Source organism: Saccopteryx bilineata, chromosome 5 (genome assembly GCF_036850765.1).
Source record: "Saccopteryx bilineata isolate mSacBil1 chromosome 5, mSacBil1_pri_phased_curated, whole genome shotgun sequence".
NCBI classification, from domain to species: domain Eukaryota; kingdom Metazoa; phylum Chordata; class Mammalia; order Chiroptera; family Emballonuridae; genus Saccopteryx; species Saccopteryx bilineata.
In genome coordinates, this window is record NC_089494.1 from 29,529,768 (window position 1) to 29,548,048 (window position 18,281).

The window sequence follows — 18,281 nt, forward strand, 5'->3', positions numbered from 1 at the left end:
CTGAGCAACCCCTTGCAAGTCACGTCCCCTCCCTGGGACTCAGTTTCCTTCTCTGCGAAAGAGGCACTGGCTTCGATTTGTGATATTTTTTTTCCAAACTGTATGTCGTACTCATTAGTAGGTTGTGGAATCAATTTAATGGGTCATGACCAGCATTTTAAAAATAGGAACTATAATATTTCAAAGTGCACGCACATGGCAAGGATGAGCATGGCTTTGAGAGCCTTTGGTTTCAGTCATATTTACTTATTCTAACAGGTTTGTTTGGTGCCAGGCAGCAGTCTAAGTACTTACTATCCATTATTTTATTGAGTCCTCATAATAACACCAGGGGTGTAGCTATACCATATCACCCCCATTTTTCAGCTAAGATAACTGAGACGTTGAGAGGTTAAGGAACTTGTCTGACGTTATGTCATCAGCGACCGGCAAAGGCAGGACTTGTACGTGGCAATCTGTCACCAGAGTCCAGGCACTTAAGTGATACACTATTCCCCATTAGCACACGTGTGCACATGCGCTTGTAAGACAAGTGGGCTGTTCTATAAATTTATTTTACATTGTGGGTGATGGTTAAAAACATTTGAAAGCCACTGGGTCCTGAGTCTCTAACCCTGTGATTCCGAGGAGGCCATAAATGCCACCAGCTTGTGTCACAGTTGGAGGGACAGTTTTCAGCGCTTCAAGTGGACAGGTGACACACATTCAGCAGGCAGCAGGGACACTTGGCCTTAGTCCTGCCTAATGGGGAGTAAAGGGCCTTCCCACTCCATGCGTTCATGGGGGCTGCCTTCAATCCGAAGGGCAGAGAGGCTAATCGGGCGATTCCCACCCGCGTGCCGCACCGGGCCCCCTCTGCGCCATCAGAGCTGGCACTTTTCTCCCTGGGAGCCAAAAGCACTTGCCCGACATGCCCTTATTAATCCTTCACAGCACCTGCTGGGGGAGCGGGTGACAGGTCCCGCAGAGACAGGGAAATGGGGATACCTGGGGCCTGGGGGAGGGGCAGGAAGGCTCAGCCCGCCTGCTGCTCCTGCTGGCATGAGCTGGCATGGGGCTTGCGTGGCTGCTTGAGCTCCTCTTGGCAGGCAGGGAGCGAGCCCCAGGGGAGGCCGGTGCCAGTTCTGGGCAGGAGGAAGGCCGGTGCCCTGAGGAAAGGCGGTCTGACTCAGAAGGACAGAGCGCTTCCCAGCACACAGGAGGGTGGGCATGCTCAGCGGCCCTCCCCTGGTCCAGGAGCACTAGAGGCGCCCCTGGACCCGGGCTGCTGGCCGCGGCAGAGATGAGCAATCTCCTACCACACACTGGGAAGAAGTCAGTCCCCAGCAACAGGGTCCCTGAGCAAATGAATGCCTTTTACAGATGTGGCTTCAAAATGAAAATGAAGTCTCTTAGCCACTGACATCTGGAAGCCAGATTCAGACATAAACCGATTACTTTATTATCATGAGGGTTTTTTTGTGTGTGTTTTTGTTTTTTTTTCTGCCCTAAATCAACAGCTACAGCTCCCTGGCCTGAAGAGTTGGGGTCTAATTGAATTTTGGTGGGTCGTGGGTGGTTATGATTTGTTTTTGAGACACTCAGGCTGGAGAGCTAAAACGGTCCTTTAAAAATGACAAGTACCTCCCTTGAGAAATTGTCCCAAGATCAGAGGCTGCAGTGCCCGTGGTCTGAAGTAGGAGGACATGGCAGGGTCTAGGGTGGGCAGAGTCTGCAGGGTTTTGGACTGATAGGGCTTCACCTGGGGCTGGTGTCCCCTCTGCCTCCATCCACGTCATGATCTGACCTCCTCCCAGAGAATCCCGGGAAGCCAGGGCCTTACCTGTCCAGTCACAGCCAAGCACCTCCAACCGCATCCCAATTCCGGCCGGCGACCACCTCTCGGGGTACACCCGCACGTACTGCGCAGGGACAGGGTCGAACCTTCGGATGTCGGGGGTATCATAGTGCATGTTGCCTTCAAACAGCTGCAGGGAAGACAGGCCGCTCAGCCCTCCTTATGGGGGATGCCCTCCTCCAACACCCCCCCTCCCCCCTCCTCCCCCCTCTCCCTCCCACACTTGGCATTCCAACCTGAAGGCAGCCACATCATAGTTGACTCATGGCTGCAAGACATTACGATCCCTGGGAGCCCGTTCTCAGGCCAAGGTTCTTATTCATTTGGAAGGTGGCTAGAGACCCGGATAATGGAAAACAGGGAGCAGATACAAGTAGCCATTGCCAGGTCCTGTCTTCTGCCCTGGAACTGAAACCGAGGGCCCAGAAGAGAACTGGGCTCTGAGTAAGTCCTCAGGTGGACTTAGGCAGAGAGAAGGGAGGGAAAGGGAGTTCAGGCTGCCTTGCCCGTTCCGAAGTTCTCAGTTTGTTAGAAAAAGATGTTCTAATCTAGTTCTTTTTCTAATGCTTGAAAGTCTACATTTAGAAAGTCTCTGCTGACTGATAGGTCCAAGTTCATGGAAAAGCTGAAGGGAAAGTGACCAACCTCTTCTGTCAACTAACAACAACACCATCTGGTCACACATTGATAGACTGTGTCCCCCAAACCTCCACTTACGGAGGCAGTTCTATCAAAAGTAGACTAACCTAGAACCCCAATACATAAAACTGACGACAGTGGGCCATCCTGGTGGAAGTCAGGTGGGGGCTCCGAGCCACCGGAGCCACTGATTTAGGGCACTGTCAGCGTGGGGACAGCCAGGGGCTGTGGCTGGTTGGCATCCAGGAATGACCCAATACCACCCCACTTTGCAGGATGCTGTGGGTCCACAGTTCCAAAAGGGGGGTGCCGTCACAGGCAGGGCAGGCTCTGACCCGGCTAACACCATCTCATGACCCAGGTCTCCACAACAGTTAAGAAGAGCCCAGATTAGCTCTCCCTGAGGAAACCTGTGGTCCAACTTTCTGCTCCATCCACTAAAGCTTCTGGTCACCAGGCCCTGAGCCTTTCCAAACCTCTGGAACTGTGAGCTGGGCGTTTGCATCAGCACTGTGAAACCTCCAACCCAGGCCTTGCCTCGGCATTAAGAATGAAAACATTTGCTCAGTGAAGGGGCTAAACAGAGACATGTGATACCCCTTTCCTTGTTAGGGGCCCCGCTCTTCTGAAGAAAATGCAGGGTGACTTAGGAATGAGGGTTGAAAAGCCTGGCTAACTGGGAAAGTAACCTGCAGAAGAGACGTGATATCCGGTCTCCGTCCAGGGGCTCCTGCGTGCCCTGCAGAGGCGGACGCCTCCTCTGACGGCCGAGGGGGGCGCACCACGCTGGCCTGCTCCTCAGGCCTGCGGGGCGTTTCATGAGCCTCTTCCCAGCCTCCGGAGGAGAGGCGGGAAAGATCTAAGAGTCAAGACGAAGGAAACTACAAAGGAGGGCAGCAACATTCAGAAAAACACAGTTGTTTTTGGAAGTCAATCCCTCGTTTCTACGGCTCAGCCTCCAAAAACCACATCTCCTTTGGATGTCGGGCCAATTCGAAGGAAACTGTATCTGAGAGAGAGCGCAAAGGCGCCGGACTTGACAGAACAGCATGTGGGTTCTGGTGTCAGACTTATGGGGTCCGATTCGTGGAACTACTGCCGGGTTCACTATGTGGCCCTGGGCACGACATCAAGCCCCAGCCTGTCATCTCTAAGGAGGGGGTGACAAAAGGGTCTGCCGTCTAAAAACGTTGTAAGGATTAAAATAAGGCATTTAGCACCGTGCCTGGCACAAAGTAGTCTCTTAATATTTGTTTTACTGGATTACAGGGGTTTGGCGGTGACTGTATAGATGGGAAACTAGTACCCGCGACTAAATTAAATTCGCTGTTCAGGGTAAAGTAACCGAGTCGTCCAGGAGTGACCTACCTTCGGCTGCTGGGTCCTGGGGTCCTGGATGTAGTCCCAGTCCTTGCCGTTCAGGCTGTACGAGACCTTAAACTTGCGCACGAACGCCCTGGCCTCCACCGCAGTGATGCTGTCTCCGCCCCGGGCCCCTTGGATGATGACGCCTTTCACCGTCTTGGGTGCTGCCAGGTCCACCTGCAGCCACTCCTCCCCTGGCTGGGCCTGCGGGATCCGAGGGAACCAGCCCGAGCGGCTGCTGACCAGGCGCGCGGCGCTGGGGCTCCAGAGGTACTCCCGGGTGGAGGAGGCGGAGATCTGGGCGTCGGGGATGAGGCCGGAGAGCATCCCCAGCATGTTGGAGCAGGGGGCGTCTGCGGAGAGGGGAGGAAGAGACCAGAGGTCAGAGCTGACACCATGCTAACCAGGGACCACCCCCCCCTTAGTGGGGAAGCTGTGCAAAACAAACCCAAGCTGGTACCAAGCCCCGTGAGCCAGCACTCGTGTCTTTGCACTGCAGGTAGAACAGTGCTGTGGGGAAGAGCTGAGACTGGGAACCCGGCCACCTGCGTTCACGTGTGCTTTGCCCCTCCCTAGCTGTATGACCTTGGATGCCACTGCTCTGTGCCTCAGTTTCCCCAGGTCTAAAGGAGGACCAATAGCTAAATTTATCTCTTGGGTGTTGTTGCAAGGAACCCTACAGCCCAGGGCCTGCCATTTCTAAGCATCTAAATGCTGTTAGCCAAGGACTGTCATTTCTTTGTTGGTGACACCCGTCCCCAGTGACCCCCCCCCCCCCCGGGGTGGTGAGCATTGTTTCCTGGGTGATTGCTTTTCTTTTATAAAGATTTTATTTATTGATTTTTATGGGGGGAGGGGTTTACAAGAAGTATCAACTCATAGTTGCTTCACTTGAGTTGTTCATTGCTTGCTTGTATGTGCCTTGACTGGGCAAGCCCAGGGTTTTGAACCGGCGACCTCAACGTTCCTGGTTGATACTCTATCCACAGCGCCACCAAAGGCCAAGCAGGTTGATTTGTTTTTCCACTGGATGAAAACTTTTCTGGGGCCTGACCGGGCGGTGGAGTATGGATAGAGCATCAAACTGGGATGCAGAGGACCCAGGTTCAAGATTCCGAGGTTGCTTGCTTGAGCGCGGGCTCATCTGGTTTGAGCAAGGCTCACCAGCTTGGACCCAAGGTCGCTGGCTTGAACAAGGGGTCACTCGGTCTGCTGTAGTTCCCCGGTCAAGGCACATATGAGAAAGCAATCAATGAACAACGAAGGAGCCGCAACGAAGAACTGATGCTTCTCATCTCTCTCTTTTCCTATCTGTCTGTCCCTATCTGTTCCTCTCTCTGTCTGTCTCTGTCACACACACACAAAAAAACCCCAAAAACAAAACAAAAAAACCTTTCTGGGGTCAGAACTCCACTTCCTCAGGTGCTACGGCAGCTTCTGACTGCCTTCCTTACCACATGCTGTTCCTTCCGCCCACATGCTCTTCCCTCAGTCCTCTCCAGACTAACCTACATCATCTCCCAGGTGTAAGTGTCACACCTTCAGAAAGGCTGTCCCCACATTTTCAATCAGTAGTCACCTAGTCCCTTCCGCCACTCCTTCTCAGAGCAGCCTGCTCTTTTTCTCCAGACACACCTTAGTTTATAATTACCCAGTGCTTGTCTTTGTTAATTATCTACCTTGCCCACTAGCCTGAAAGTTCCATGATGTCAGAGCCCCCATCTGCCTTGCTCGCTTCCCAGCCCCAGCTCCCAGCACGGGGCCTGGCTCACAGCGGGGCTTCAGGAAGTATTTGTGGAGCAGATGAGCGAGTGGAGAAGGCAGGCTCTACCGTCAGTGCGCATTAGATACTCCTAAACTGAATTACACGTCCTCCAGGTGCTCCCAATTCCTCACATCTCTCTTCAATTTTCCAGAAAATGAGTTCGAACTGAGTCCTTACTAATTAAACTGTGCTGACCAGACAGCAATGTGAAAGGGACAGGAAACAGTCCCCTCGGTGGGGTTAGGGCGAACCACTCCTGTAAGAGGAAAGCAGAATCTTTGTGCGAAAGTGACAAGCGCGGAGAATTTGTGCTGAGAATGTGGGTTCTGTTCCTGGCTCTGCCACCTCCCGGCGGGGTGACTTTGGGCAAGCTGTTTATGCTCTTTGAGCCTTGGTTTCCTGCCCCACTCACCTCACAGGGCTGTTAGAGACACTGGGTGAGATGGTGTGCAAAGAAGGCACGTGAAGCCTAAAGCAGGGTCCCCCCAGGGAGCACTCCCTCAGAGCTGCAATGATGAGGTGAGGGCATGGGCAGATGTACACTGAAGGCCCTTCCAGACCAATGAACTGGGTCTCAGCTCATATGCCATGCCCACCCGCTCACTTTCTCTTTTGGTCCTTCTTGCGCCTGTGCCAGTGAGCAAGCTGTGACCTCTCCGTGGTGGACCTTCCCGCCAGTCTCTACCATGTAAGGCCTGTGTGCCCTCTGCCTTCAGCTCCGTCACCACTCCCCCAAGGAAGTCCTCTTCCTCCCTGACCTCCAAGACGGGGTCAAGTCCCCCACAATGTTCTTTATCATAGTTTTGGCTTTACCTTTATTTGTGGGTTTGTTTATTTATTACTATATCTTCCTAACTTGTCTGGGTATCCCCACAAAGCTGGCTTTGTCGTGCTCATCACTGTATCCAAAATGCCTTGCATAGCCCTTGACCCCCAGCAGAGGCAGGGGAAAGTGTTATTTGAGAGCGGGGCTCTGAATTCAAACTGCCTAGTTTCAAACCCTGCTTCTACCACTTTAGCGGCTGGGAGACCTAAGACTCTTAGTCTTGGTTTCCTCATCTGAAAAGTGGAGAGAATTTAATAACATCTACCTCATAGAGTCCTTATGATGATTATAGAAGATAACATACCTTATGTGCTTAGAATGGAACCTGGTATATAATTAGCATTCAATAAATGTTAGCTAGTACAAACAGTAGACATTTAATAAATATATAAGGAAGGAAGGAAGGAAGGAAGGAGGGAGGGAGGGAGGAAGGAAGGAAGGAGGGAGGGAGGGAGGGAGGGAGGGGGGAAGGGAGGGAGGAAAAGGAAAGGAAAGAAGGAAGGAAAGAAGGAAGGAGGGAGTAAGGGAGGGAGGGAGGGAGGAAGGAAGGAAAGAAGGAAGGAAGAAAGGAAGAAAGGAAGGAAGAAAGGAAGGAAGGAAGGAAGGAAGGAAGGAAGGAAGGAAGGAAGGAAGGAAGGAAGGAAGGAGGAAGGAAGGAAGAAGGAGGGAAGGAGGGAAGGAGGGAGGGATCCTGCCAGGATTTGAGTTCTTGAGCCAATCCTCCTCGAAAGGTCACACGGTGCAATCGTGCTATTGGCCGAGGGCTGAAGCAGAGAGCAGAGCCCAGGGTGCAGTCAGCTCCCCGTGCTCACCGGAGCCCCACCTCACCTGTGACCCGGCAGCCGAAGAGCTCCAGCCGGAGGGCAATGCCCGAGTGCCAGGTCTGAGGGCGGACCCTGACGAACCTGGTCAGCAGCGGCGTGTGCAGCTTGTTCAGAACCACCTCCGTTGCGTCGTTGTTGGCTTGGAACACCTGTAACATAAGACGTGAAACCACATTAATAAAATCCCCATTTGTAGTCTGGCCACCCGGGCAGTCTTTGAAGGGAGTGGGAAAGTTCTGTTGAATTTTATTTCCCTCAAGTTTAAAAATAATCAGTGTGTTTGTTGTTTGGGGATTTTTTAGAAGCACCATGAAAAAAAAAACTTAATTTCTCACAGAGTTGTAACTTGAAAACAATAAATGGTCTTCACAAAAACTTTTAGAGGCAAAGAAAAAATTTTGCCTCTGGGCTGAGAGCAAGCAGAGGAAGACGTCTTGAAAAGGAAAAACACTTCAAATGCTGAGAGAAAGAGGGGGAAGAAAGTAGAATATTCTTTTAAAATGGAGTGGAAATGTCATCTTTTAGGGCTAGCGGACCTCACTCACTAGCTTGAACTTGACTTTCCCCTTTCCTCATGTTGCAGGCGTATAGTGATATTGAATAATTATAAAATACTTCATAATTGTTTTTGTTGGTTACTCAGAGGCCTCTGCATCATGAATGGGTGAAAGGCTGGGGGGCACCATCTACCCCTAGTGCCCCTGTGTCAGTCAACATGTTCTCGGTTCTTTCTGGTCTTTGTGGTAGGGTCAGGGTTGCAGACGGTCCCCTCGGAGTCCTGAGCTGGCTTCCTCTCGTTGTAGGCCCCGCCCTATAATGAAATCCATCCCTGTCCCCATCTGACCAACGCATCTCTTATGGGAAGAAAGGCTTTTCAGAATAGTTTCTAATCCAACATGGTCGGAGCAAGTCCTAGCTTACCAGATGGCCCGAATCAATAACTGCCATATGGACCTTATGCTTTTTTTTCCCCCCTCTCTCTCTATAAAAAACTAGTAGCTGGATCAAGTATATGTGAGTTTCTCTCTCGGTTTCCTGGATAAGGGTGGAAGGAAAGACCAACTAAATCGGGTTACCATCACTTTTAAATCATACCTGTGGATAGCTGTAACAGTCAAGTGAGCCTAACTCTACGCACAGCCCGCTCTGCAACAGCCAGTGACTTCTCCTGGGTAGGGGGGTAGATGCTTCAGCTCCTGATATCTAGAACATGCCAAATGTTTGGCCATTGACAGGGCTGGGCACCTGGTATGTTTGAATATGAATACCTTCCAGCCAGACACTCTGCAAAGAGGATTAGGTCTACAATACCCCGGATGTGAAGTACGATTATTCTCACTTTATTGATAAGGAAACAGGCTCAGAGATGTCTGTCTGGATCTGAAGCCCTTGCCGTGTTCTTAGGCTTTTAGGCTGTGGTTTCCTAGGCGGACTCTCATCTCTTTTAATACATTTGCAGTATTTATGTTGGTGGCTGAGAGTCCAGGAGCCCTTACGATCTCCAAGCACGGATTGAACGGAGGTAGAGCTGCTGTTCCTGGTATGTTTATAATCTCAACTTAGAATGTTCTGGGTAACAGCAAAGAGCCGCAAGGAAGCTCAGAACTAATGAACAACGCGGTCCTTTCTTCTCCCGGAAGTGTAAATAGGAGCTCTGCCACTTGCTAACCTTGAGCCTGCCATATTTCCTGCTTGCTGAGGTATATAAAGTTAGAGCCATCTAATATATAGCACACCACTGGTGGTGAGGATGAAGGTTTAAGAGACATCACACCTTTTGCAACCAAATGAGTAGTGGCTTGCTTAAGATAAACACAGGAAAGAGGAGGAACAGAGTTTCACCAGCCCGCTGGAGTCTGGTGCTAAGGCCGTCAGTTTCCTCCTCCGTGGCCTTGCTGATTGCAGGGAGCACAGAGGCAGGACCGCTTGATCCCTCACTCATCCCTCCCAGGTTCAGTCTCGCTGCTTTATTTTTCACAGTGACTGAGGTTAAAGAAGGGTGAGAAGAGACAAAGTAGGGAAGGGCAGGGCCAAGGAAACTCAGGAAAAGAGGGTGAGAGCTGGACAGTTGGGAGAAGACCCGCAGAGAGGTGGAGGGAGGTGCCCGAGTCTCCTAATCTCAGAGAGGGATGACTGGAAGGAGGGAGCAGGGCCAGGGAGGTCCCTGGCCTCACTGGGTCCATTCCTTGGCGTCCTGGGTGTTTATAAAACCCTCTGTCGCTCTGAGGAAAGGGATAGAGGAACTGAACCCATTCAGGGAAGATGAATCAGTTCTCCTAGAATTCAGCATGAGGCAGAGGCTTTGTGTTTGTTTTTTGTTTTGTTTTGGCAAGGAAGAAGCAAGTGCAACTCTTGGCTTATTTCTGCCGGGTGCTGTGAGCAGCGGGGGGCCACCACTGGCCGGCTCCCTGAGGATGATGACAGTGACTGTGTGTGGCCTCCATCAGGAGATGCGAAGGAGCTGGAGGGGAGGGGGCCTGACGGGCCATGTGAACACGTAATTTGGAGTGTTGAGTGGATCTGAACTTCAAGACAGCTGCAATCCACAGCACACACACCACGCTGATTCTGTTTAGAAACACAGCACGTCTTATGTGTTTTTAATATCCCATTTTATCTTATCTGACCCCTTCATTTCTCAGTCTTGGCAGATAATACCAAGAGACCTTTCTTCCCCCCCACCACGGGAAGGAAATGCCTATCTTTGGACTGCCTTTGGGAGGCTGGCTTGTGCATGAGTGCGGCTGTGTGTTGTGTCCCTGTCCAGGGAGAAGGTTGGTTTTCCCTTGGATGCATGTGGTCACAGGCTTTGAGGGAGCCCCTCCCCTTCCAGGTCTCTGCCTCCAGTGCCCTCAGTCAGAAAGGGAGGCACACACCTGGCTGACCTGCCCTAGGCCATCAACTTGGCTGCTCAGCTTGAACTTCACTCTGCCATCCCGTTTTCCTCCACTTCTCTCACCCCTGGAACCAAATGAGGCTCTTTCTTTTTTTTTTTTTTTTTCAACGTGACCTCAATTACCCTTCATGTTTCCGAGCCCAAACCCTCCTTGGTTTCTTATTTGGTCTTGATCTTTTGCTCATATCTGCCCTCTGCAAATTTGGACCCTTTGCTTAAGGAATGCCATCTTATTTTATTAAACTACGTATATACCTTTCACTCTGAGTGTGGCCCTCTGGGGGGAGAAGAATGCAAACAGCACCGAACGAGGAGCCAGGAGATAAGACTCTGTGGCTCATTAGCTCAAAAGTGAGGGCCCAGCGCCCTCCTCTACTCAATCAGGGGAGTGTACGAGTTGATTTGTAAGGTCCTCTCATGCCCCCAGGTTCTAAGGCTTCCTTCACAAGAGTTTTCTATCAAGCACCACCCAAGGAGTATCCACTTTGGAACAGGGCGTTTTAGTTACCCACTGTCCCTTCTAGCCTAAGTGCTTTTGTGGACAAGTGCTATGGAATTTATCCACTTAAAATGGTGCCCAAACACATGGTGAGTGCTCCACTCAGAGGGAGAGTATACCTTGTTGATGTTTTGGTTCAATAACCATTCAAATTATTAATAACAAACAGTAATAAATAACAACACCTTGGTCTTTCTATATATATATTGTCTTTCGCCAAAAAGACATCAAAGTGCAATTTATGAAAATCCATTTTTAATGGAATATTAAGCACTTTCTTTTTCTCCTGACCCAATGAATTTACAAGGTCTCTATTTTTCTCCCTGTATCTTCCTATTTATAGCTGGTCAATGCTGTCATATATTATCCATCTTTACGATTTTCTCAATGCTTCTGTGGTTTCAGAATCACCCTTCATATGTTTTCTGATCAAATTCCCTGAGATGATGGATCCTTGGCTTCCAGTCTAGGTATTACAAGGTAAGGGGATGGGTGCGTGGGAAATGACGCCAGGAAATTGGTTTTATTCCCTGTTCTCTGCCGACTCACTGAATCACTGTAGGCAAATCAATAAACCTTAGATACCTTGGTTTCTCCTTCAGGAAAACAGAGTGGTAACAGGCTCGCAGATAGATACTATAAAGTCTACCAGCTCTCCTTGCTGGCTCCAACGCCTGCACAACACCCAGGACAGATGTTCAGCATGGAAGCTATGTCACAAGTAACAAACGGGTCTTTGTTAAATCGGGAGAGTCCCAGTTCTGAAGCCACTGACTCCCAAGTGTAACCTTGAGGCCAAAAAATTTCAAGCCATAACTTCGCAGTGAGATGTCCATAATGCTGAGGAAACTCAGTGGCTTGCCAGCATGAGGTGCACCCAGACGGGCATATAGCAAACGTGATGATCAAGCGATAACCTCTTGCTTTAAAAGCTGGGTGCCGCCCTGGCCGGTTGGCTCAGTGGTAGAGCGTCGGCCTGGCGTGCGGGGAACCCGGGTTCGATTCCCGGCCAGGGCACATAAAGGAAGCGCCCATTTGCTTCTCCACCCCCACCCCCTCCTTCTTCCCGCAGCCAAGGCTCCATTGGAGCAAGGATGGCCCGGGCGCTGGGGATGGCTCCTTGGCCTCTGCCCCAGGCGCTAGAGTGACTCTGGTCGCGACAGAGCGACGCCCCGGAGGGGCAGAGCATCGCCCCCTGGTGGGCAGAGCGTCGCCCCTGGTGGGCGTGCCGGGTGGATCCCGGTCGGGCGCATGTGGGAGTCTGTCTATCTCTCCCCATTTCCAGCTTCAGAAAAATACAAAAAAAAAAAAAAAAAAAAAAAAAAAGCTGGGTGCCACAGATGGTATATGTTTTCGCTAATTTTAAAAGAAAGATGCTAATATGGTTGCCTTACTGCCCAAAAGAAAACCAAAAGTATGTTCAAGGTGACCTCAGCTTTCTTAAGGGGTAGAAATAGATATAAATAGATATATTATATAGATATAAAAGCTACATTGAACATTAAGATTTCTTCAAACGTAGCTCTGTAAACCAGGTTTAAAAAACAATTCAGGGCACAAAGTGGTATGGATAATCCATTTGATGCCTTGCTAAATTCTGAACATAATCCAACACTTTCCAATTGATTCTTGAGACCTTTGGGGTTTTTGTTGGTTTTTTGTTGTTGTTGTTTGTTTTTTTCAGTAAGACAGAATCTGAAACCAGCAGCACCTCGTGGATTTTGTGATTTGCACCTCTGGGGGGGGGGGGAGGGGTACCGGCCAATTAAATTGGCTGCTGTCCAACATCTCAGTGTGGTTATTATCGATAGACCTTCCCCCAACCAGAAAAAGAGAATCAACATGTTTTGACCATGGCTGTGACTCAGAAGGCCTGGTTTATAACACTATGTAAAATAAAAGAAAATTATATAAAAAATATCTAGCCAGAAAGGACCACTGATGGTTTCTGAGGTCAGCCTTTGTCTATTTTTCACCCCATTTCTAGTCACCACTACCTCTGCCTGCTGTCTCTTCCTTAAGACCCGGTTGAAGAATACGAAGTGACTTTGGCACTGCTGAGAACAGTGAGTGTTTTGGCCTGCCAGCCTTGGAGGTCTCTGGGCCTAAGCGCCTTTCTGATGTGCCATTAAGGTCTGCCATCAGCATGCAGGTGCCCAGGACAGGGGAGACGCTCGCTCCACGTCCATCAGATCCTGGGAGGGGTGCAGGCTCACGCATCACCGGCTCAGTGAGCCTTCGTCAGTGAGCGGGCCAGTGGCGGATGAGGCAGACTGACTATGGGCACTGCCTCGCATCGGAGCAGGCCCCGGTGTTCAGTCCGCACACGCCTGTCTCCTCACTACCTACCGTGTGACCTACAGTTTACTTCTAGTTTGCTGTAAATATCTGAACACAGCCAGCTCCCGGGACTGCAAAGAAAGCAAGAAATTTTTCAAAGCCAAGCACAGTGTTGGGGCCCTGAGGTACGAACTGTGCAGGAAATGTTCTTCCACTTCTTTCTTAAAAAAAAAAAAAAAAAAAAAAGAATACTTCTCTCCACTAATAAATGTTTCATTGCACCCTTTTCACTCTGCTTGGCACAGACGCCGAAGGGGGCGGAAGGCGAAGCGGCAGAGGGGAGAGGTGGCAGGACGGAGGGTGGAGACCGGGGTACCAGGAGCAGCACCTTTAAAATTCTCAGCAACGACAGTAAGGACACATCCTCATGGCCGCGCCCGCGCCCGGAGCCCCGGGCCGGTCCCCCCTCTCCGGCCCCTCCCTCGCACTTTCTCTAAAGCCAGCCATCAGATCCACACGTAAAAATAAATTGTTAATCAATGCATGCCACCCTGTTTAATTAATTTGTTGCACCAAACAGGCAGGGGTGGTGTGTGTGTGTGTGGGAGGGGGTGAGCGTTACACTCTGGGAAAATGATGCTAAGGTAATGGACATTTCCCCCCTTTTTATAAATCACAGTCCTGACATTTCTCTCTTAAAGCTCCTCCTTAAAGACTATAAAAAAAAATGGTTTTAAGCTGCTTTCCTTCTAGTGGATGTGGGAACTTAGCCAGACACAGAGTCAGAGAGACGTGCCTCTCTCATCTAAATGAGAGAGAATACAGGTGAGGGGAAGAAGGGGGGGGGCGAGCAAAGAAAGTTCCTGAACCACCACATGCCCATCGATGACTGTGATGCCCTCCTGTCTCCTCCTCCTTTGCTTTAGGGCTGTTTTTGTCATCAGGCAGCCCTGCTGATGTGAAGGAGGAGAAGGAGAAGCAGGAGCGTGTCACGGGGGGCGGGGTGGGGGAGGCCTGTAGGTTCCTCCTGGGGGTGGGAGGCGCGCGTCCCCATCTGTGTGTGCCTGGTGGGGTCGTCAGATTTACTGCGGGATTACGTTACCCCGTGGAGACACCGAGCGCTGGAACACGGCACGCTAACAGGATTAGGGTTTCAGGATTTGAGACAGGAAAGCATCAGGAGGAGAGGAGGGGAGAGCCGCTCAGGGATTTGGGGCCAGAGCAGAGACGGGGTGGGGGCGCGCGGAGCATCAGAGCAGTGACGGCTGAAGGGGATGGCCGACGTGCTCCCAGGAAGGTGGAGGAGAAACAGACATTGTAAATGGGCGGGAAGGGCCCTCCACACCGACAACCTTCCTAAAACAGACATGGTCACATTGTTTAACTCGCAGGTGGGCAGAAGAGAAACTGAAGAGTACAGGGAGTGAGGTCCCTGAGCTTATCTGCCACCTGCGTTCCTCCTCCGGGAGGAGTCTCAGCAACCCGGAGAAGGAACACGGCGAGAGCAAGGACCCCACAGTCTCCCTGAGGAACACGGCGAGAGCAAGGACCCCACAGTCTCCCTGAGGAACACGGCGAGAGCAAGGACCCCACAGTCTCCCTGAGGGGGCGCTGGCAGGAGCACGTCCTCCCAGCACACGGCGAGAGCAAGGACCCCACAGTCTCCCTGAGGAGGCGCTGGCCCTGCTGCACGAGAGACTCCAGGGTTAGGGCAGGAAGAGCACGTCCTCCCAGCTCCCGCAACACCACGCCGCCCTTCCCCTTGCCCTGCTGATCTGCTCGGTGCTGCTGGCCCGCGTGCACAGCGGTGACCCGGGAAGCACGGGGAATGCAGCATCAAGACTGCAAGCACCAGGGAGGCTGGTCTCCGCTCCCAGAGACGATGCAGCACCCATGGGAGCTGGGTGAAGGCAGCCATGGGAAGCCTGGTGGAGAAGAGTTTCCGAGCTGATGTATAATGACATCTTCCCTTGAGCTCCCTAAGTGGAGAGGCTAAAGGTCTGAGCTCATCCCGTGGCAAACGGATAAGGGACAAACTTAATTACCTAGGGCCCTGGATCCTTCTCGGTTATAATGGAGGGGGGCAGGTAAACTGGGGGGAGACTTGAGTTTGGAAAGGGCACCAGCCCTCTTCTGAACACACATAACCCTGGTGAGACGATGCAATCACGTCCATGACTTCTGAAGGCTGATGTCCACTCCTAGCCGATGGTTTGAGTCATTGCCCTAATCTCATATACAACAAACACAATTACAACAATAAAAAGGATAAGGGGAAGTCAGTCCATCCTCCAGGAGGTTTAAAAAAATAAAAGGTATTTTTGGAAAACTCAAAATTATTAATTGGAAGAATGGTTGCGCTCCTAAGAGAAGAATGAGGCTAAGAGAGGTAACGTTTATCAGGTGGCGCAAGTGCAGGCCCCATCAGATGCAGGGAGAGGTCTGGATGACTTATCAGGTCCCTTCCAGACCTCTGATTTTAAAAGAAGCAGATATATATCCCATGGGGCCTTGTTACTTTTTAAATTGATAACTTGCTTCAGCTCAAGAAGAGCTTTGTGGGTCTAATACATTAATTATAATGGGCAGAGAGCTTTCCATCTACAGATCCCAAGGTGCTTTGCCAACAGGAGCTGCGACACCATTCCATCTGGGCAGATGGAAACAATGGGGCCCAGAGCAGTTCAGAGAAATTTCCAAGGTCACACAGCGCATTGTCTAAGAATAGGTACAGTGTGGTTAGAACCATGAGCCAACTGATTTGGGGGGGGGGGGGAGTTTGGTTTTCTGACACCATCCTCTCTCCTCCTCAGTCTTCTGATGGTTTTTACAGAGGTTTAAAAATTCTCAAATGGCTTTCAAAATGATTCGTTTTAATTTAGAAAATAAATATAGGACAGAGGATTTTTTGAAGTTTAGGGTGTTTGGTTTCAAGGGTTGTGGCCAAATCAAATGCAAAACAAGTTCTTTCAACTCTGCCTCCTCAGGATTCTAGGACAGAGCCCAGACTCTGCAGTGCTGAGCCTGGCACTCTAGGCCGTGCTGTCCGAGCGCAACTTGCCTTCAGATCTCTCTCTGCTATAACAGAGGTTCTCCAGGAAAATCCACACCTCTCAACCTCTGGACCGAACATCTAGGAAGCCAATCTCCCTCTGGATGCAAGATGACAAGCAAGGCATGAATCAGTTTGTGGAGAACACCCGCCTGGAAATCAGAGCCTGGTGACCAGGTGCCTTCCACAGGGACCCGATGGTTCCCATGTCGCTGGGGCAAAGTACGTGTCTCGGAGAGCTCCAATCCACAGTCTTTGAAACACCGTTACATTCGGAAGTGAGTAAGTTGGTACCTGAGGGTTCTCTGAGCCCCCTGGAGGTCATCATTACGTTAATAGGATGAGCTTAGTATATTTCTGCCACTCATTACGGGGTAATTCTAAAAACTTTGGACCAAAACCTTTTCTCATCCCAGTCCTCACCCTCCCGTCCCCATTGTGGTCATCAGGATATATTTAGCACTCCCTTGACTTTCTCTTTCAGCCAAAATTTCTTCTAAACTACATCAGAAGAGCCCAGCAGTACTGTGACTAAGAGCAAGGTAACCAGAGCTGTGTCAGCAAGAGAGAGACCCACATTCACCAAATAAGGGAGAACTGAAGACAAGGGCTTTTGCTTAGACATATAAGGGCAAAGGCCTCTGTCCCCCTGTCCTGACACCAGTCTCGGGCTCTTTCCCTCCAGTGTGGACTCACGGAACCAGCATCTCAGAGGTGGACAGGAACATGGCCAAGGCCTCATGCCTCCCCGGTCCCTCTCTCTCCACGCCTCTCCCTGGGTGTGCGCGTGCAATTGTGCCTATAATTACAGGCACATCCACGAACCTTCTACTATTGTATTTACAACACTCTGTCTATGTTTGGGGTGTTATTAATACAGCTGGGGAAACCAAAAGCAGTCGTTTTCTGCTTGTGGTTTCTGAGGAAATCTATGGGAAGCAATTTGTATAATCTAAGGGAGCACATGGGCTGGATATGGGCTCCATCCGGCGAACGAGCTCTCTGCCTTGTGGTTATGCCGTAAATACGCAGAAGGAGGGCCTGCCCTACAGGAAAGTCGTGGGTTCCACGTTTATGGCATGTGGAATTGGATAAGGATCCGGGAATGTGCTGTGCATATGGCCTGAATAATTGTGCTGCGTTTTGCCCGGAGGATGCTTGCAACACCCACAGAGAAAGTGTAATGCCTTTTTCCTAGGCAACCTCACCAGTACCTGTTGGATAGAAAGACACTAAGGAGAAGCTGCTCCCCGGCTGGGCGAGGCTGGAAGAGAGTCTCTGAGTTTTCCTCGCTTTCTGGCCACATGAAGAGAGCCATTCCCCCTGTAGGCCCAGTCCTTGCCCAGCCCGGGTCCAAACTGTAAATAGTGTTTTGCAAGGAAATAGCACGGCTATCCCCCATCACCTGGAGCGCTCATTAATCTTGTTTTTTTTCTCCAATTTCCCCAATTCCCTGGTCTTTGGTGCATTGCATTGGTGTTGACAGTGACCAGGGAATAAAATCAAGTTCCCGCACTTCCACCCCAAACGTCACCGTCCCCTGTTCACACCCTGTGCGCTGGTTTGCGTCTGCGAACCCGCTGCCTCTACACGGGGCGGAGCTGGCTGCGGCCCTCGTCTTGGCTATGCTTTCCTCACAGGTCCTGCTGTCTGAATTTTGCTTTCAAGCCCACTACTCAGCACCAGTTAGCTTGGCATGGCGCCCACCATCCAGCGGCTACAAAGAAAGGCTCAGCGGTAGCGCATGGCATAGACGAAGCCTCTCCCTCCACTGCCCCCAAGTCCCCTCCTCACCCCGCCTCCCCTCAGTGACATCAAATCAAACTGCAGCAGACTTGACAAATCTATTTGGCATGGTTCACTCGACTATTTCAACCCGAACAGCCCAGAGAGCGTCGCTGAGGCTCACGAACAGTATGGCATCTGCCCATTAAACGCAGACGTCTGGGAGGTGGGTCTGCCAATGAAGGAGGAGCAGCAGAGATCATCCTTGGAGAGAGGGCCCGGCGGGTCTGCCCCGTCCGCCTGGCACCCCACAGCGGGGCGAGGAGCGTGGGGGAGGGGGCAATGCCTAATTGGCAGGCTTTGCATTCTCCTGCCTCTTTTTAAGTAACAAGAGGATGAATTTCTAATGGGGAGAGACAGGGCTATTCCTCTGCCTCAGCGCCTTTCTGTGGGCAGGACTGATTCACTAAAGAACCGGACAAGAACAGCAAAACAAAAACAAAATTAGCCCTTGGCTACTGAGGGGAAATTTTTAGCCAAGGGTGGGAAGAGGAGGCAAAAGAGAAAGAGAAA

At 50.9% G+C, this 18,281-nt stretch overlaps 1 protein-coding gene across 3 annotated transcripts in view; it reads right to left on the bottom strand.

Annotated features, from left to right (window-relative positions):
* The window catches only part of NRP2 (neuropilin 2), a 119,732-nt gene that overhangs the window by 52,228 nt on the left and 49,223 nt on the right, over positions 1-18,281 (bottom strand). For all 3 annotated transcript variants that reach the window (XM_066233349.1, XM_066233352.1, XM_066233350.1), the window contains exons 8-10: positions 7,261-7,405; positions 3,845-4,194; positions 1,823-1,967 (exon numbers count right to left, since the gene is read on the bottom strand). In XM_066233349.1, the coding sequence (XP_066089446.1) occupies positions 1,823-1,967; positions 3,845-4,194; positions 7,261-7,405 (640 nt within the window). The remainder of the gene's footprint in view (positions 1-1,822; positions 1,968-3,844; positions 4,195-7,260; positions 7,406-18,281) is intronic.